Source organism: Neolamprologus multifasciatus, chromosome 19, assembly GCF_963576455.1.
Source record: "Neolamprologus multifasciatus chromosome 19, fNeoMul1.2, whole genome shotgun sequence".
NCBI classification, from domain to species: domain Eukaryota; kingdom Metazoa; phylum Chordata; class Actinopteri; order Cichliformes; family Cichlidae; genus Neolamprologus; species Neolamprologus multifasciatus.
Genome location: NC_140457.1, coordinates 16,684,340 through 16,704,841, shown reverse-complemented (window position 1 = coordinate 16,704,841; position 20,502 = coordinate 16,684,340). Strand labels below are relative to the sequence as shown.

Below are 20,502 nucleotides of genomic sequence, written 5' to 3'. Positions count from 1 at the left end.
CAAAAAGGTCAGTGCTTGCTGTAGCAATGGATGAGGGTCGCCTGGTCTACTGAATCTTTTCATTTACATCACATGGATGGCAGGGTGTATGTGCGTAGCTTCCCTGGGGAACATGAGCACCAGGATCTACTTTTGTGTGCTGTGCTTATTTATGCTCCCCTGGTTTGACTTGCACCTTATCGTGGGTGCGCATGAAGAGGTGAAAAACATGCGCAAATTTGATAGTTCTTCTTACATTTCTTGTCTTGACAGCCCATTCTCCCACTGGTAAGTTGCAGCTTTTAGCTGATGTTAAAAGAATATAAGTGCATGGACTAGCAGCTCTTTTATTTTATGTTTTTAATCAATGTAAAATGTAAAATGCAATGTAAAAAAAAAAAAAAAAGGAAAAACAGCTTCCTAATGATGTGAACTGCATCTCTGTCTGATAACTTGTTCTTGGTGACTGGTATATTTTTGAAGTAAATATTGCAAGGGCAGTGTTATCAAATTTTACTTAAGATCTACATTTTAAAGATCTTACCGGCCCTCACCACCACCACTATGCTTTTTGTGGCTCTCACACCACAAGTTTTCACATTTTGACCACGTGTATATTTTGAGGTTCCGTCAATATTCGTATCTGTATGTGTTTTTGTGTGAGAATATGTGCAAAATGGTGCAATGTGAAAGAATTGTGCAGGCACCTTTTCTCATTTTACCTGTAAGTTAGTAACATCCTGACATTATAATGGCCCACACTACAGGGCTGTTGGGCCTCTCACACCGCATGCCACTTTTGATATTTCGCCCAAATGTATGGTTTGAGTCTTCCATTGTGTATTTCAATTTTGAAGATATATTTGCTAGTGAGCTTTCTAAAGTTTTAACAGGTGAAAAGGAAACGCAGACCAACACCTTCTTGCTTCGAACGCTTACGTGTTGTACATTCTCGCTTTCAAGAGCACAGTCAGCAACATTGTAAAAAGAAAGAAAATGCTGCTGACAGTTGCTGACATGTGTCATAGAGTATAGAGAGTATGTGTGAAAGTTCACAATCTGACAGAATTGCAAAATTGAAAAACAACTTAAAAATGGACATACCTGCATGAAATCCTACCATGTTTTTCTAAAACTGCAAAGAGAATATGGGAATGTGTGGCAAACTCTGAAAGTGCGAGGTTAATGACTCTTTAGCTTTTACACTCAGTGCTGAGCAGGTGGTGCAGAGCCTGTACGAACAGTGAGGGGGAAATTAAGCAGTCAAGTTGTGAGCCGGCAGGTGCTGTGCATGAAAATATCAGTGAAGACATTAGGTAGGTCAGGTGGGAATAAACCAAGGCTGCTTAAGGTCATCCCCTCTTGTAGGTGCTGTTATGAATCTATTTCAGCTGAAATAGAGCAAGATACACCCCAGTTAGGTCACCAGTCTGTCACACATAAGTGGACAAAAATGGATTGATAAAAACAAAGACATGGTCTACACAAAGCAGACATCCAACAAATCCAATACCCACTTTTACCAGTTTTAAAGGTGAAGTAACTAATATTTGGTTTATTCAACAGTCATTGATTATCTTATAGAAAAAATGTGTTGTATTTAGTTTTGGTTCTACACGGCAGTCCAGTCACTCACACCCTCTAATATGACTTGGTATTCTTAAACCATTGCCTTCAAAGATGTGGCGTTCCCTTGTACAGCTTCGTTATACTAATCCACCATTTGTTAACGTAAATCATTTGTATAAATAACAGTCTTATGTTTCCCAAGCCTGTCATAAAAATATCCAAAAGGGCATTCAAGATGATTCACTAAAATAAAAGTATTACCAAATGAACAGTGGTTCATTTCCTACGTCCTATTGGAGAACACATCCGTGAAAGAGTCAGTTTCACACATGCCGCCACAAAGGCACCACTTACCACTGGGGAAATTTCCTGCAGGTTTTTAAAGCCAAGTTGTTCTGAGTGGCAGATAGCTTTGAACAAATTTCATGCATGCAATGGCGAGGCTCTTCTTGAAACAAAGGAAGTGCAGAAAACAGTTTTCTTAAAGTGGATATGAAACACTGCATTTATAAGGGCTAATTTACTCAATGGACACCTACTATGAAACACTCATAGATTTACTGTGAAGCTTTGATTTCAAGATTTGAGATTCAAAGTGTTTATTGTCATGTGTACAGAAGAAATAGCATTTCTCTGTGCAATGAAATTCTTACTTTGCTGTCCATACACAAATGCCAAGTTAGGTAAGGGTTAAAGGAACAAGATAAATAAGGATAACAATAAGGATAAAAATTAATGAAAGATAATTAAATAAGTACAAAAATAAGTAAGTGAAGACAAGTGAGGTATGCTGATGTACAAAGGAGCTTAATGTGCAAAATGAACTTAGTGTGCAAAGTGTCCTGGTGTGCAAATTGCAGCTGAGGTAGGTCAGCTGTTCAGGAGTCTGATAGCAGTGGGGAAGAAGGAGTTGTTGAGTTGTGAATTTCTAGATTGGTCCGTGTTGAGCATGTGTGGGGTCTTTGAGGATGGAGGCAGCTCTCCTCTCGACTCTGTGATGGTAGATGCTCTGCAGAGAGGGCAGCGGACTCCTGGTGATCTTCTCCGCAGTCATCACTCTCTGCAGGCATTTGCGGTCCATAGCAGTAGTGCTGCCGTTCCATGCAGTGATGCAGCTGGTCAATGTGCTCTCCACAGTGCAGCTGTAGAAGCTGCTGAGGATCTTGGCCGACTTACCAAATTTTCTCAGCCTCCTCAGGAAATGCAGCCGCTGCTGAGCCTTCTTGATCAGCTGTTTGGTGTTCAGTGTCCAGGTGAGGTCCTCACTGATGTGGACGCCCAGGCACCTAAAGCTGCTCACCCTCCCCACTTACCTCTCCCGGATAAACAGCGGTTGGTGAGGCCTCTTCTTCTTCCTCATGTCCACTATCATCTCCTTTGTTTTATCAGTGTTGAGTGTAAGGCTTAGCTGGACTGGCCATCGGGCATACCGGGCATCAGTTATGACCTGCAGTCTATCTGGGTCAGATATAAACCAAGTTTTGGTGTAGTTTATTTTAGTTGTGCTAATGTTTTAAAGTCAGTTACAATAATACTGCCTATTAGCTAGCATTACGGGTGCTATGATGTTACTGATAGTGAACTTTAGTTTATTCATAAGGTTAGTTAGTAGAGTTGCCAACGGAATCAGGCCGTATTCAGAGAAATTGATTTTGAATTGAGGTGAAAATGAATGCAGTTTGTCCCGTACTTCAACTAGAATAAAAAAGACACAAAGCTGGAGTTATTCTGTCTTTACGCTGTCAGCTGCCTCTTCTTCTTCTCTCATTCTCTCCCCCTCCCTCTCCTGTTGCTACTTCAATCACAAAACTGATCAATGATCAGCTGATTGGCTTTTCTGACCAAGTCCCATCTCTCTTGTTTGTTTATCGCCTACGTTGCGCCAGAAAGAGGAAACATGGAGGTGTCGAGCTAAACAACAGCAGCACGTTTAAGCTTGATCAGCAGTTGTTAGAATTTATTTAACGTTACTATCTAGTATCAGCTAATGTTTGCTGGAGCCACAGCTGTAAAAGCTGCTGGTCATGAGGAAACATGAAGATGAAACCAGGAGATGTCCGTACTGAATCATCAGAGCTGAACAGGTGATGGAGAAACAGGTTGACCTTTTAGGTGACATGAATGAGTTGAAGGGACGTTATGAATTGTTTCTGACATATAAATAACATCAGGATCCTTTTCTACGTAGCTGACAGCTGGTATCTGTGCAGGGGCGGGTCTAGGAAAGTTTTGCCAGGGGGGCAGGTAGGGCATTAACAGGGAGAGGGGGGCACAAAGAAGTACTTTTCTTTCTTATACTCATTTAAAATGTCTAGCTTTTACTAGATAATTATCTGAATCTCACAACCAAAGTTTTTTTCTGATGTCAAATGTATAGAAATCATCATTGTATATAGTGATTTTTTTTTCAGGGTCCCATCATAATTTCTTCAGATGTAAGTGCTGTATATGATGCCAGTATTTTCCCACATTTTCTAGATACTGCACCAGTACTGTGTGTAAAATACCATCAACAAGTCAATCGAGTTTTATTCTTTCTCACATTTCTTTCTGTCTCCTTTCACTTTTTCAAGGTTGCCATGTTAGAAAAAATATTTTGTGCTCTCATGCTGTTAATTGATGTGGTAAATAAATGTGTGGTAGATAGTTCAGGAGGTTAACTCGACAAAGCAGTCTTTGGTTTCCACTAAGTACTGTTAAGAATACCAGAATAGGGAGGATGCTGTAGGTTTAAGTTTCTTAGATTGATACATATATACCAACAAGACAGTGTACATCACTGTCGCAATAGTGTTTGTTTTCATTCAAAGGCTTTATGGTTTTTCCTATAATGCCTGGTGGGCCGGTCTCTCAAAATGCACAGGCTGATTTTTTGTCCCAGTCCAGCCCTGGGGTAAGGTTGCTGTCCTCAAACCATGACACCAGACCGTCTGCCTCTCTCCTTTAAGCCGCCTCGTCCCCACTAGTGATGCTAACTGTATAACTGTAGAAGAATCTCTTCCTTAAACTAAAGTCAAGTCAAGTGGCTTTACTGTCATTTCAATCATGTGCAGTGTTACAGCACACAGTGAAGCAAGACAACATTCCTCCAAGACCATGGTCCTACATATAACATATAGCAGACAATCAACACAGGACTACTTAAAGTGCAAGTGTGCAAAAATTCCTTAGTGTTCACCTGGTTCTCCACCAGGTGAACACTAAGCCATTTGGTGCTCTTGACGACTTCCACAGAGGATCCATCAATGTAATCTCTCAGTGCTCTCCTGAAGTCAACAATCATCTCTTTTGTTTTGTCCACATTCAGAGACAGGTTGTTGACTCTGCACAGGTCCGTTAGCTGTTGCACCTCCTCTCTGTATGCTGACTCATCGTTCTTGTTGATGAGACCCGCCACAGTCATGTCATCGGTGATCTTGATGATGTGGTTTGAACTGTGCATTGCTGCACAGTTATGAGTCAGCAGAGTGAACAGCAGTGGGTTGAGCACACAGCCCTGAGGGGCTCCAGTGCTCAGTGTGGTGTGTGGTGTGTACTCTGTCGCAGGGCTAAAACAGAGACTGGCAACCCATCCTACTATATATACATGTGCAACCAGTATGAGGCTTTTATTGCGTTACCCTTACCCCAGATAGAAAAAGGGTGTTTTTGTTCATTTGCTTTTAATATTCCCCGTTGAAAACAGAAAATGATCATTATCTGAACTTTCTTTACACCATTAAAAAATTCTAAGAAGTGCCACCAGAAGAATCACTAAAAATGTATGTGCATGACTTGACTCAACAAAAGCTTTGGTGCTCCTGTTTCACAGTGACAGTTTGAACATTCATATTTTGATAACAATGGCTACTCTGAACTTGAAGTTTTATTTAGATTTGGAAAACACAAAAAAAACAATGATGCCATTAACTGCTGCAGGTACTCTATGAGACATTTTACCTCTGCAGTGGCATTTGGTCCTGCAAATTTCTTCATCTTGTTTAAAATCCACTTGCAAGCCCAGCACTTTCCTGGAAGCTGCAAATATAAGAGACACCCATGCATGTTAGGGTTATTGGTGACGTTAATTTCATTAAACAACATATATCTTTCAATTATTGCACCATGGTGAAAAAAAAAAAAAAAAACAGTTCAAAGGAATCCTTAAAAAAAAAAATTCCCGGATATTTATGCCGAAGATGAGTGTATCCAAACCTCTGACCACAACTGTATCTGTATATTTGTGATATGCTGTATGTGTACTGCTGTTTATTAATAATAATGATTAAAATACGTTTTTTTTTAGTTTTTTAAAAAAAAGGCATGGATGTGAGAGTGAATGTTTATTAACCTGATGTTTTTTTTTTTTTTTAAAGCTAATTAGCTCTAAGCAAAGTAAAATGATGCTACTGTTGATGATGAGCACAGTGTGGGAATCTTTAGTTTGAGCTACAGCTGTGGGCCACAAAACTTATCTACGATCGAGACTTTGCATAGAATGTTTTTCTCTGGTTAGACACTTGACCCATGATCGGTTATTTATTTTTAGTTTTTTCATGCAAAGTTATTTGCTGGCGAAATGTTCAAGAACGACACAGACAGCTCACTAAGTCATCATTTTCACTGACACATGCCACACCAAGAAGAAATAATGGTCTTTGCCTGAGGATATTAGCAGCACACACCAGCATCCTGTTATGGTGAAGCCTGACGGGCTGAATGAATTAATGAATGCTTTTCCTCTTTTGCTCTTAATATTTAAATGATCATTACATGGATTTCTTTACAGGATTAAAGGTTTCAACAAAGTCCCCCCTGAAAAATTTAGTTTCAAATTTATGTGCATGACTTTATTGAAGTGCTGCTGCATCATAGCGACAGTGCTGGCATTCATATCTCTGATCAGAATGGTTACTCTGAAGTTTGGTTTGGAAAACAACAACAATAACAACAACAAAACAGAGTCAATGTGATGATTTCAGCGGTTTATTTGCGATACCAGTGCATAGATACAGATAAAGAAATTGAACGTACCATTACAGGCATCGCAAAGGAAATAAAGGTAAATTGATGCAGTTTGAAAAGAAAGCAGAAGAAGAAACTAATTAGTTAATTATTGGCAAATGCTACTGGGATGAATTGTTATGATTGTTTTTTCCAAAGCCGCTGTGGATTTTTTTCATGCAGATGAAGTCAGTGAAACTCCTTAACTTCAATGCGTGGAGCTCCCTTCTCTGGATAAAAAAACAGGTCCACCTCCTTTGGGCTAAAGAGAGCAAATCAAAACAAACAGAAACATTAAAAACATATAATGAGCTATTACAGATAATATTAAGGTATGTTTGCATGTTGAAGCTAGCCTATGTATTTAGCATTTATCACCTGAAGTTAAAGTTGTAACAAAGTGAAGTAAACACTGCTGAGACATTTATGAAGATGAACTGTAACCCACTTTAATATAATCTAATGTGAATTGTGTTTTGCACTCATAAATAACATTGCTGTTGTTATTTTGCACGCTTCTATTTGGTGTATTGTCCCTTTATCAAATTTACCAGAGACAGCCACTCGCTGCACCACTGCGCCACTCGCTGGTGGAAGTAGACGGGGGGAAGAGAACGCACGAGCCTGTGAGTGAAGAGAGACTACCGAGCACGTTGGGAACAGATGCCTTTTTAAATTTTTATTTTAATGTGATTGTGTCCAGCTTCGGTCCTTGTGGATAACATCTACTGTGAGTCTGAATGAGGATTTGGCCAACTTGTGCCGCGTGGAGACCCTAGCGTTGAAAACCCGACGCTGTTAACCTGAGACTGTTGGATCAACTCACGTCCCAGAGATAAGGAAATGATTCACACTTCTGGTAGCACTTCACTTTAATCTCTGTTCCGCAAGGACTCAATCCAACATTTGATTTTACACACGTGATCCCCAAATAGCGCGCATAAGAGTGGTCAGTTTTCCGGGTTATTTACAAAAGCTGTGCTATTTTTTTTTCTCATCCAGACGCCTTCAAATTTAAGAGCAAAATACCTTAACCTCCCTTTTCCGGCGTGAAATATCAGTGCAACGATTAGTAGATTTCATGTCGCAAACGTTATTAAATCTGTTTGTGCGCTTTAAATATTCTCCTCCCAAAACTCTGAAATGCATATGCAACACGGTCAGCTGCAAAACTCTTTTTCTCTAAGAAGTTCACATCTGTTAGAGGCAATCTTGTCACCGCGCTCTCTTTGAAAGTATCGACAGTAACGCTTTCATTGTAATTGTATTGGTAACCCACTGAAGTGTTACTGAACGTTCCCTACCAGTCATTCTGCAAGTGTAGCAGATAGAAGAAATCTAGATTAGCAAATCTAGGTTAGCATGACAGATAAACCTGAACTGGACAGAGAGAGATATTTATTTATTCTGGGATTTAGATGCATAGATTATTTTGCATGCATATTTCTGTGTCTTTCCCATAAACAAGCCAGCACTTCAAAATTCACGCTGGTCTGTGTTTTTAGGGCTCCTACTTATAAACTGCTACTTTGGTCCCATAGCTATCTCTAAAATTCTGCAGTGCTGCAGAAACCATTCAGATCAACCCTGATTTAAACTATGTGGTTTCAGATCAACAAGACAAAATAGTGGGAACTTACTTGCATGCTCCTGTGTTGACACAGATGGTCCTCACATCATCAGTTGTCGTGAGTTCCTCGATCAATTCTTCAAGGTGGACCTTCACAAATTTGCGGCACAAAGGTTTTAAGAGTCCAATTTCATCGCAGATAGAGAGCAACTTTGACTTCAGGCTCTGTGAAAGTAAAACTTGCATTACTGTTCTGACTGAATGATGCCGTTAACTGCTGCAGGTACTCTATGAGACATTTTACCTCTGCAGTGGCGTTTGGTCCTGCAAATTTCTTCATCTTGTTTAAAATCCACTTGCAAGCCCAGCAATTTCCTGGAAGCTGCAAATATAAGAGACACCCATGCATGTTAGGTTTATTGGTGACTCTAAATAAGATTTTAATTTTAGCAGTACTTTTTCCAGGTTGGAATCATTAAACAACATATATCTTTCAATTTTTGCACCATGGTGAAAAAAAAAAACAGTTCAAAGGAATCCTTAAAAAAAAAAAAATCCTGGATATTCATGCCGAAGATGAGTGTATCCAAACCTCTGACCACAACTGTATCGGTATATTTGTGATATGCTGTATGTTTACTGCTGTTTATTAATAATAATGATGTATAAAAATATAAAATACGTTTTTAAAAAAAGGCATGGATGTGAGAGTGAATGTTTCTGTGTGTCTCTGTGGCATTCACGTGATGATGATGATTGGCTGTCTGACCACAGTGTACCCTGCATCTCCATCCCAAGTGGAAAAGTAGTTTGATAAGTCATTGAGACAATGGATCCTACTTGGTGAAACAATTATTAATATATTTATTCTTTGTTTCTCTTTCTCTTTTACTAAGTTCACTTTTAAATTCACTGTATTCACTTGTGCCAGGGATCTTTTTTTTTACTTAGGTAAACTCTGAATACTTCTACCATTACTGATCATAAGTCGTATTTTTTCTTTAGTCAGGTTGACTTAGAAATTAAGTTGAAATGAAAAAGTTCAGATTTTTCACAGAGACCGCGAAGTGCCACCTCTGATATTCCAAGTGCAACCTCAATTCTTTAAAGCGGTAACATTAACCCCACTTACCCCCATCGAGACTTCGATGTCCACGTCCTCTTTATCATCGATGCTGACCTCTAAGGTCCGTCCATGGACAGCACAGACTGCGATTCAAACAAGTAGAAATGACAAATTACAATTTAAGTCATAAAGACACATCGGTGATTTTGCAGTTTCATATCCATTCTCATGCAAACAAGTGTTAAGGTACACACCTGAAAATGCTGCCACAAGGCACAGAAGGAGGAGTGAAGATGTTTCCATCGCAGCCAGTGAGAGATGATGCCTGAGTATCTGTGGTTATAGATGCTTTTATATAGAAAAAGGTGCATGGGTTGCACATGTACATTTCTGAAATTCAAACCCAGTTACCACAGAGCAGAAAATATACACACCACCGCAACAACCTACATATTTGGATTTGTCTTTTTTAGTCAGTCAGTGCACTTCCTTATTAACATAAAAGGCAATGGCATCTTGGAGCAATATTTTATCTCTTATTTGAATATTAACGTTTATATGACCGTCTTTATTTAATTTATTTAGTTAAGTTTTGCAAAATCTAATAACAGTTAGTGTGTGGTCCACATTTAGAGCAGGGCGATGCTTTTATGCACAATATTCTCACATCACTTTAGAGGTTTTTGTGACTGGTTAACAGTAGAATTTCAGAGAAAACTGATTATAAATTGACTATAATATAATATATAGATGTGGTATTGTTATTGCTTTTTGACTTGTATTTCACAGTGTTTCTGACTTATTGTTAAAGCCCTTGCTATTTAGCCACTGATTAATGGTATATATTATATATATGTAATTTTACCCATAACTGATCCATGAATGTGGGTTTAGATATTTGCCAGTTTTGCAGTCATTTAAAATAAATAAATAAATCCAACACTGATGAGTACAGGGGTAATCATAACTGTGTGCATACATATTCTCATCTTGCCTCTAAACGAATAACTTCCTCCAACGTAATGTTTGACGTTATAAAGGTATTTGTGTCCGGTGTGGTGACTCAAAGCTGCCCAAGTGGACTTTCTAAATTTCTGTCAGTGATCAAAGGTGAGAAAGAAGAAGGGTTCATTAGCAGCTTGTTGATAGGAAGAAAGGAAGTGTATGAAAAAAGCATGCATACCTCAATTTTCTTAGCAAGAAGAAGAGGAGTCAACTTCCAGATGGAACCTGTGTGGGTTAATGACCTTTATTCAAAGTTATGGCCAAGTGCTCGTTTTAGACTGGGGAACATATTATTTGTCAGACTAGACATTAGCAGTTATCTTGACACTACTTACACTTTTAGCTCTTTTTTTTTTTATCACACCCAAATAGGCCACAGTTACATATTCAGTTTTAGTGTTAATAATCACTTGTTAACACAGCTAACATTCTGAGTAAAATTTAGAAATAATTTTTAAGACTTCCTTATTATTCTTATAAATCTCTGGCAATTGCACAGTTAATGGCTTAGTGGTTATAGAAGATTGTAATTCTTTTTGGATGATGACTAATGAGCCAATATCCTTATAGTGTGCATGCTAAAAAGCAACTATTTAACTGTGAATGTCAGTATCAGTCTCATGATAAGTATACACATAGGAAAATGAATGAATGTTAAGGACATCGCAGAAATAAAAAACTAATTTTGCAACTGCTGCAGCTGCTGGGTGAGTAGTGATGCACCTGCAAACATTCGTTTGTCTCTGGTAGGCTGCATAAGATTCACTCCCTGTGAATCAAGTTCCAGCTTCAGTTTTAAAATGTAATGTGAAAACACAATACGTACACATAGCTCACCACTGACTACAGCTTCCATATCAGAAACACAAAGGAGGGGAAAGGAATACCTAAAATGAACAACTGCTGCATGTTGCTTACAGCATGCATCTGTAATTCCCCACTAACACAACAGCATCCCACGGCACTGCAGAATGAATAAATGACTCAAAGATGGTCAGATAGTCATACAACTTGTGGAGAACTTTCATCAGTCAAAGGTGTCAGCAAACAGTTTGGGCCCCATGAGAGTAGCGTAAGTGCTAGTAGATTTTTGAGGGTGGAGATGCTTAATATGCAGATGTCCAACTAAACTGTGCAACAATGAAATGCTTACAGAGCTTCAGATTAGCACATATGGTCTGGGCAGAGTGGTTGTTTGTTAAGACATTGATCAACTTGATTTTTTTTTACCGTTTTTAAGATCCTCCATTAGCCCAGCTTCAGAAGTCTGACATTAAAGGCCTCCTTATTTTGTTCTTTAAGTAAATACATTTAAAATAGTAAATTAACAGATTCACTATGGGTTTCTTCAAGGTTACGCCAAAATAACTTATGCATGTATATAAACTGTAAAGGTTTAGGTTTAGAGGGCAATTACTTTTTCACATCTGACGTAGGCATACCTGAGTTTCAGGAGATGAACTGATGATTGTCCAGGTCCTGAACCAACAAAGCAGCCCCAGTCAATCACACTACCACCACCATGTATGATGTTCTTTTTATGAAATAGTGTGTTAGTTTTTTGCCGGATGTAGCCAAATTTAAACCTTCCAGAAAATTCAGCTTTTGTCTTTTCACTATTTCTTTTTGTTGAATCATAAAGTCTGACCTCAGCTGAGTCAAGTGAGGCCTGCAGTTCTTTAGATGTTGTTCTGGGTTCTTCATTGACCTCCCGGATGAGTCATTGGTACATTCTTGGAGTAATTTTGGTAGGCTAGCTACTCCTGGGAAGTTTTCTCACCTCTTTTCCCATTTGTGGATAACAGTTCTCTCTGTAGTTCACCAGAGTCCCAAAGCCTTAGAAATAGCAACTTGTTCCAGACTTATAGATATTGATGACTTTGTTGTTTCTTAGTTATTTCTTTAGATCACATCATGTGTGGCTTTTTGAGATCTTTTAGCCTGCTTTACTTGCATAATAAGCTAAAAGTCTCAGATAAGAAAAACGCTTTCAATATAAAAAAAGCACTCCTATGTTTGGATGAATATAATAAATGTAATGTGCTCACATGTCAGTGAGTCACTATCTCTGCAGAGGAAGTTTTAGCTTTCTCACCTCCTCTTTGTGGTCTTTGTTGTGGTCACCTTTCTTGTTTTCATGTTGCCGTAACTGCTGTGGAAAATGCTTCTGCACAGTTTGGACCTTCAGAGACTTCCATGACTTAACAAAAGCTAAGAAATAGAACATGCTTTAGAAAAGTAGCTGAATTATCATTAAGGTTTAGTAAATATTGATGCTTTTCTTACTTGTGGAGAGCAAGAGAAGGCCGATGGTGATGGCAGGACTCATAGTTGTCCACGCTGTTTCATCACAGCTGTTTTGTGGGCCTTTTATTCTCTTTTCAGCTTATGGAGATTGTTTGTCAACTGTATCAGGGCTTATTTTACTACATATGTGACCCTTAAACGGAATGCAATTATTTGCAAATATCATAAAGCCATCTTTGACGCCCAGCATGTTTGCACTCTGAACCCAGGGCCCTGCAGATCAATATTTCTAATAACACACAGCTTCTTAATGATCTGAACCACATCCAGCTGTTAATTCTTTCTTGATGGTCTTAGTTTAGTTTTAAATTAAAAATTCCCAAGGTGGTGTTGTCAGGCTTTTCTTTTTAACGTCAAAGCTTTTCGAGGTCTCGGTCTCCACACCACCACCATCAATCACTACTAGGGTGCATGTTGGACCTCTCACACCACATACCACTTTTCATATTTGCTCACATGTATAATTTAAATATGTATTTTGATTGTAAAGGTTTATGTACCCATGAGGGTTTTATGGGTTAACAGCTGAAAAGGAAACACAGACCACCACCACCTTCCTGCATCACACCTATTCAAGCACATGATGTACGTGCCTTCTTTTAAATGCACACTTGGCAAATTTATGAAAAGAAAACAAAAATTTTTACAAGAAGTCTTGTTGCTGCTGACAGTTAGTGCTGTCATTTTGTACATCTCCATATACATTTGTGAGTCAGAGATGCAGCGTATGTGCGAAATGACACGATGTGAAAGAATTGAAAAACTAATCCGAATGAAAAAAATGCGAGTATCCGCATGAACCCCCTTCAAATTCTTTTAAAAGTGCATAAATATAGAAATATGTGATAAATACAGGAAGCACACGGTGAATGGCTCTTTAACCTTTTCACTCTGCTCATAAGCAACTGTGTGTTGCTTAGTGCTGAGCAGGTAGTCAAGATCCTGTGCAAACAATGAGGTAAAAAGCAAGCAGTCAAGCTGTGGGACAATCAGCTAATCCATGTGACCACTGAAAATATTAGTATCAGTAAATATCAGTTCAGAAAACATGAGCTCAAAACAGACACTTTGTCAGTTATGACAGTTAAGTTTTGGACAGTTTGTGAGTTCCTATTTTGTTTTGTTGAGAACATTAAACATTTGGCAGTAGCTCCAACCAAAGGGCAGGTTGAGGAGGTGTCCATGCTGAAGATATTAAGGTTTTAATTGGGGGTTATCAGAGTAGCCAATCAGAATCTAAGGTGCTGCACTGCAGTGGAATAAATCAGAATTTCCGAACAGACTCCAGTTTTTGTTAACTATGGAGTTCCACAGGGTTCTGTGCTAGGACCAGTTCTGTACTATTTACATTGATCTTGCTTGTCTTAGGCAGTACAATTACAAGGCATAGTATACATTTCCACCCACCTTTATCTTTCCATGACATCCGATGGCATACATTGATTAGTTAGACTTATGGCTTAAAGACAGACAGGCCCAGATGGCCTCATATGAGGTTATCGGGGCAATCGTGGCTCAAGAGTTGGCACTTCGTCTTGTAATCGGAAGGTTGCCGATTCGAGCCCCGGCTTGGACATTCTCGGTCATTGTGTCCTTGGGCAAGACACTTCACCCATTGCCTACTGGTGGTGGTCAGAGGGCCCGGTGGCGCCAGTGTCCGGCAGCCTCGCCTCTGTCAGTGCGCCCCAGGGTGGCTGTGGCTACACTGTAGCTTGTCATCACCAGTGTGTGGATGACTGGATGTGTAAAGTGCTTTGTGGTCCTTAGGGACTAGTAAAAGTGCTATACAAATACAGGCCATTTACCATATTGTTTTTTTTAGCAAATATGGTGTCAAAGCAGATACCTAGTGCATTACCTAGTGCACTGTAAGGAATTATTTTGACCAGGATATCTCCTTCAATGCGCATATTAAACAAATGCGTAGGACTGCCTTCTTGCATTTCGACAGTATCTCTAAAATTAGAAACAGCTCAGAGTGATGCTCTCTCAGAGCACTCCTCTTTCAGACTCCTGACTTTTTTGTGGTTCCTAAAAATTAGAATGGGAGCCTTCGGGTTTCAAGTTGCTTTTCTCTGGAACCAACTCCCAGTTTCAATTTGGGAGAAAGACACCCTCTCTATTTTTAAGATTAAGCTTGTTTCTTCCTCATTCCCCTGTTTTCACTTTCTGTGTGTTTATACACAGCTTTGCATAATCATTCGTTATAATTAATATCTGGCTTTCCTACAGCCTGTCCTTCATTGTGTGTTCCTCGCCTCACCTCAAACGGTTGTTTCTACTGTAATCAGCCACCAGGGGGCGTTGCAGTCAAATATATGAGACCTGATGGCGCCCTGCAGTGATGACCTGGTGGGCGTTAGCAATTTCACAAACAAAGAACAGGAAGATTAGGAAACACCAAAATAGCAAATTGTTTGTGGTTGTCTCAACGTCTATAGTTAGGCAACTATTTAAACTTGTGAGCAGATGCTTAATGGAGCTGCTGAAGCCTCTAAATGTGCAATAAGATTCTCAGAATGCAGGATGTGCACTGACTCTGCTTTGAGCTAGATCACACAAGAATAAACCAGGACTGCTTACAGACTTAAAAGAGTCCTTTAAAAGAGTGTACAGGTTACATTTTGTTAACAGGCTCCATTTAAAGATCGTTAACATCCATGCGTCACAATTTTCTTGCAAATACCGAACTTTTAGCCCCCTTCTCTTCCTTATTTTACTCTTTGTTTGTCTAAAGTGTCAGTACATTTAGACATTTTGTGATTATACATTATAAACAACGACATGGTCTATGCAAAGCAGACAACCCACAAACCCAATATCAACTTTTACCTTTTACCTTTTATTTGTATTTGTGTACAAATGTATAAAAAGTATTTGTACACAATCAAGGCTCATTCTTTCTCAAATCAGAATGGGTCCACGGTCGTCTCAAGGCGCTTTAGGCACTACTAAACAAGACTTTGGTCCTAAAGAGTTGCTCATTTAGCCTAATTTTTAGCATTAAATACCTGAGAATACATTAAGCTAAAACTCAACATAGATTTTTTTCTCTGATGTTTGATTGCAACCTTTGAGCTGCCAGTTTGGAAACTGATGTGAAGAGCAAGAAAAAGTAAGTGTGAGATAAATGAAACATATCCTTCTAAGTAATTTTCTGATACTGCTGCAAAGATGAATTTGTTTCGCACGCCAAATAAAATGAGTCACAACCATTCACTTCCACTGAAAGTCAGAATAAACTGTGCCTATAACTGTGGCCTATGTCAGCTTATCATAAGGTGAGTGGAAGGGTACATCCTGAACAGGACCCATAATCGTTTTGCTGTGAGACGAGAAGACCGACCATGAAGCTTTTCGGGAATAACTCTCTGCAGAATACTTTAATAAAGAATTTTATTTTTGTACATATATTATGTACAGTTAAGCTTCCTTGGACATTCAATAAAGCCAAGTTTCAGTGCAGAACAGCCTTTAACAGATATACTATATCTACTCTGATGCAACAGCTTGCTGTAAATGCACTTGGCTATAAACTGAATATGAAGTCCCGCTCATGAGAGTCTGTGCCGAGGAGGAGGAAAAGCACACCAGTTAGCACATTTGAAGTTAACACGCTAACTAGAAATGTGTCATTTAGTTACACGTTTTCTCCACAGGCCTTTCCCAGCAGATCAAAACATTGTGATCATTAAAAACACTATTCTGTTCCTATTATACTGCCATACTGTAAATCTTTGATGAAATATTAAAGCAAATAATAAATCGATGGATAAAATAATAATTTTGAGACAAGTCTTGAAAGTAAAGATGGTGAAAGGACAGTGAAGCTTGGGAGTGTGCGGGCAATTATTTTGGAAGACCACAGAGAATTACAAACTCTTTTGAAATTACTCCCTTATGCGCTTTTCTTTAACTTCCTGCGTTTTGCTGTTTCGTACCTGTTACAAGAGAAACGTGTTACTTTTTTTTGGAGGACTCTGTAGAGAGACAAAGGACAAACTGGAGGCTTAAATAATCTAATTTTGCAGTAAGCAGTTTATACAAGTTGCTCGTATGTGTTCATTTCAGTTTATTTTCCATTGCCCTCCCATGATGTGCACTCTGCCATTCAAAATAGCCATCTTAGAGCTTACACTATGTTGCATTTACTCTATTTTGGCTTGGAGCATAATATAAAAGCATGAGAAACTAAATTATTTGAAGGACTTCCATTTATATACTGAAAAATAATCATTCAAGCATGTGTTTGTGTTTTAGGCTTAAAATGTTAGCCCTGCTTTCAAAAAGTAAACAGGCTGGATAGAACTAAGGGGAAATCTTTAAAAAACAAACCCCATCTAGGATAAATTTAAATAAAATCCAGTGACACAGTGATCTCCCGTCTCCTTGCAAACAAAAAGCAGTTTCTCATCCCATCTCTTCTTTTGATTCGAGAGGGAACAAAGAGGAAGGCGCGCTGATAAAACAAGCGCTGCTTTTACGAGTTCGAACTCCAGTTTCTGATGGGGTGAACTCCTCCAGGTGGCTCATCCTGATCTCTCTCTCTCTCTGACTCTCTCCGTCTCGGTCTTCATTTTTCTGAAAGTTTGTCTCAGATGATCTCCAGGACATCGCAGGGCACGAAGCCCCTCTTCTTTCCGCTCTCCACTCTGATGAAGCCGCTGTGCTCGCCCTCGCTGCTCACACAGATCTGAAAGCCAGAAGAAAAATTTTACTGACAAACAGGACATGTAAAAAGCAGTTAATCAGAAAATAGTACCTAATAAAGCACAAACAGGTCTTACTATGGATCCATTCTGAGTTACTGGAAGGTAAGATGCTGGAAAACCATAGCCATAATAAGACAAATCCAGAATGTATATTATTGAGTTGTTTATGAGAGTTATAAATTGCCTCTTTTAAAAATACATAATGGCTATCAAACTAATAGTCAATTATAGACAGCAGGAGTGTGTTTTAAGGAAATAAGATCATAACATGATCAAGCTAATTCCCTCACTGACACTCACAATAGGTCAGAGCACACTGTGTTTGCAAGCTTGATCTGAATACTCCCTAACAGCTTCCCTTGGGATTGAGAGGCTGGAAGGAGAGTGAGTGGGTCATAGTATCATTTTGTGTTTGGTGGTTAAATCTCCACTGGGGGTTGCTTACTTTAAATCTCCTCAGAGTCCCAACATGCCCTGGACAGCATTGTGGGAAAAAGGGGCCCTGATTTAAGTGCAGCCATTATGCTCCTCTGTCTGCCAAATCCACTTGAGCTTTTCAGTGAATAATTGTCTACAATTGAAGAGTCACTGGAGGTAAGAGGCAATGCGGGAGCAGCAGGAAGGTAATACGATGTCTGAAGAGCTGCTGGATAATATGAATCAGATGCAATGTAGTAGCTGGAGTGTGCTCGTGAATTAGATACAGGCCTAATGTGGAAATGTTAGTATCCATAATAAGGTCATTGCTTCCCCAACCCAAAATGAAGATGTTGCTCCCTATATGAATCGTGCTAATGTTAAGCCCGAAGACTACTAAAAGCTTCCACAAGTGCCATGAAAAGGACCCATATCCTTACTTTTGATCATAAGAACGACTGTTCGCAGTTTTCTTTAGCATTGCATTAAAAAAATCAATACTGGACATATTCCAAATCTGACTTACATAAATTGCACCTGACCCAAACAAACACTGCCACCAAAGCATGCAGCTCTATCGCCTATCCTTTACGCAGCTGTAGCTGAAAATGTACGACTGTGTTATACGCCTTGATGAAGAGAGTGTACTTGAATCCACCCTGATATCAAACATACACACAGACCTGAGATGTGTTACAGCAAAACATCTCCCATACCTGACCCGATTACAGACTAGCTTGGATCCAGGCCGACGTAAGTCCCGTGTTCCCTCCTAGAACACTTTATCATAATCACTGCAGCTCGGAACTGTTCTCAGCTTCTCGCGTGAAAAGAAGAAACATTTTTGGTGTCCAATCGCTTTTATGTGAGAATACAGTAGCTAATTATCTGGTGAATCTACAATGAGCCAAAGGTGGTCGTGTCATACCTCTCGCATGCTTACCCAGATCAGCCCCCTATCTTAATCGACTCTGACCATTAAGGACCCTGGAATGTACTTAGTACGCTTTTTGTGGCTTTAAATATATTGTCTTTCCCTGCTGGTAATGCAATCTCTGTATGAGTGCCCATTTCATGTCTATTACACGTTTTGCCGTTGGACACTTCACTATAATGTCTCGAGATTAAAACAGCTTTTACTCATCGCCCACGAGGACACATCTGCTCAAGCCTGCAGTACCTGTCCCTCCTTCAGGGTGATTTGGCCTTGTTCCTTGCAGCCGATGAACGTCCTGTTACACCTGAAGACTTGGTCACCAGCCCGCAGTTGATGAGCAAAGGCTGCTGGGAAGAATCCGATCCTGTCCTCAATTACACCCTGAAAAAAGGAGTCATAAAACAGCAGGACATTAGAGGGTTCAAACTTGGCACGATTACATTGAAGCCTTGATAAAAAACGTCCACACACCTTTAGAGTAAATGCTGTTGTAAATCATGTATTAGGTTCAGTATGATGTTTTCACATTGCATGCAGGTGCTTCATCAGGTGCTAATGTTTGCCTCTTTCCTTGGTATCTCTTGTTTAAAGACCAAACTAGCCAGATGTCTCTGTTTATCTACAGCCTACAGAGCACAATGGTGTTAAAATGCGTGATGATTTTCTTCATGGTCTGGTGGCGACAGGCTGTCTCTGTGCCGTCATGCAATCGGCCCTTTCGTCTCCCTAATTTATCTGTTATGCATTTGTGTCCCGAGTTCCTTGCTCCTATAATTCACAACCAGACTTATATCATTTATCGGTCTGTTTCTTTTAAGGCTTTTTCTTGGCTTTGTGTAAAAAGAACTTAAACTGAAACTTTGCTATAACACAGTGATGTAATACCTACCTTCCACCAGTCATCATTGGAGTCATCGGCCACCAAGATCCTGTCTCCTGCTCTGCAATACATGAAAACATCCATGAATTATTTGAAAACAAAGGAGAAATACTCAAATCCATCACTGATTGGAAACATAATGATCCCTTTGATATTTAGACTTCGATAGAGAGGGTATTTTCACATTTAAATGGCATGTAATGCCCCTAAATTCCGTTTGCTCCGAGTAATTTTCCTTCATCCATCCAGGAAATGCATGAATCAGTCTATCCCACTGCCCTGTGTGCCATAATTACAAACATCTGTTCAAAGCTACGGGCTAAATTTGACTAATAAAAATCTAAAGGACCAACGCAGCAGTGCCAAGTGTTGGTTTATGTAATTGTCTTCCTTTTACTTCCTTTTGTGATTCAAAAAGGAAACGATTCACAAAAAAACACCTTTCATGGAAGGTGAGAAACGCAAAGTGCCCAACACTGTAAAATCTTCAGAGGTGATGGCAACAATGCAGATTAATGCTCCAATTAGAAGCAGGGGAAATGTTACCTTCAAATAATTTAATTATGAAAAAAAATGAGCCGTGAAAGCGAGAAGAGGGTTGCTGTGCTGCTAAACTGCAAAAACATTTGTCATCATTACAATCACTGCGGCCAAAGGTAATCAAGTAATCAAAGCGTGTGGTGGAAAGTGAAACTAATCATAAACCTGTTCCCCCCCACACACACTTTAAAATTAAAATGAAATGTGAACTTTCTGAATAAGGAATCAGTTCAATCATCTTTGTTTTATGTGTTTTTGTTTGAGGTATTGATTACAGCCTGAAATAAGCCCAGCTGAGGAAGAAAAAACCCTCATGCAGCCTTTCAGAAGAAGAAAATAGATTTGAAATAAATGCATTGGAGGAGTTGAAGTACTTGAGATGAATAAATTTCAAATGAAGTGTAACGACTGAAGTTTTTTTCTCGACGAGGGAGGGGAGCGACCCACGACTGTGTGCATGTAGGAAAGAGATGAAAAGAACAAGTGCACTTCTGCTCGCTTGTCCTTAAATCCTCAGAAGATTTCTGCGAGAGCAAG

The 20,502-nt window shown here is 39.3% G+C and overlaps 2 protein-coding genes across 3 annotated transcripts in view; both read right to left on the bottom strand.

Moving 5' to 3' along the window:
• Window positions 1-6,476: 6,476 nt before the first annotated feature.
• On the bottom strand, window positions 6,477-9,604 carry LOC146496314 (antimicrobial peptide NK-lysin-like). Its single transcript, XM_085143306.1, has 5 exons — window positions 9,422-9,604; window positions 9,234-9,310; window positions 8,406-8,483; window positions 8,172-8,326; window positions 6,477-6,793 (listed from the first exon to the last, which is right to left on the bottom strand). Exons 1-5 carry the CDS (start codon window positions 9,468-9,470, stop codon window positions 6,721-6,723), a joined length of 432 nt encoding a protein of 143 aa, XP_084999432.1. The 5' UTR covers window positions 9,471-9,604; the 3' UTR covers window positions 6,477-6,720.
• Window positions 9,605-15,858: 6,254 nt separating this feature from the next.
• Window positions 15,859-20,502, bottom strand: part of stac (SH3 and cysteine rich domain) — a 29,677-nt gene continuing 25,033 nt past the window's right edge. For both annotated transcript variants that reach the window (XM_085143304.1, XM_085143305.1), the window contains 3 exons: window positions 19,435-19,486; window positions 18,789-18,926; window positions 15,859-17,172 (listed from right to left, as the gene is read on the bottom strand). In XM_085143304.1, the coding sequence (XP_084999430.1) occupies window positions 17,074-17,172; window positions 18,789-18,926; window positions 19,435-19,486 (289 nt within the window). In that variant the 3' untranslated portion in view covers window positions 15,859-17,073. The remainder of the gene's footprint in view (window positions 17,173-18,788; window positions 18,927-19,434; window positions 19,487-20,502) is intronic.

Excerpts from the sequence above, each read along its gene's own strand:
- LOC146496314 (XM_085143306.1), bottom strand. The coding sequence starts at position 9,470 with ATGGAAACATCTTCACTCCTCCTTCTGTGCCTTGTGGCAGCATTTTCA. Across the intron at positions 8,484-9,233 it reads ACATCGAAGTCTCGATGGGG|CTTCCAGGAAATTGCTGGGC; the intron begins GTAAGTGGGGTT and ends TTATATTTGCAG. Across the intron at positions 8,327-8,405 it reads GACCAAACGCCACTGCAGAG|AGCCTGAAGTCAAAGTTGCT; the intron begins GTAAAATGTCTC and ends TTACTTTCACAG.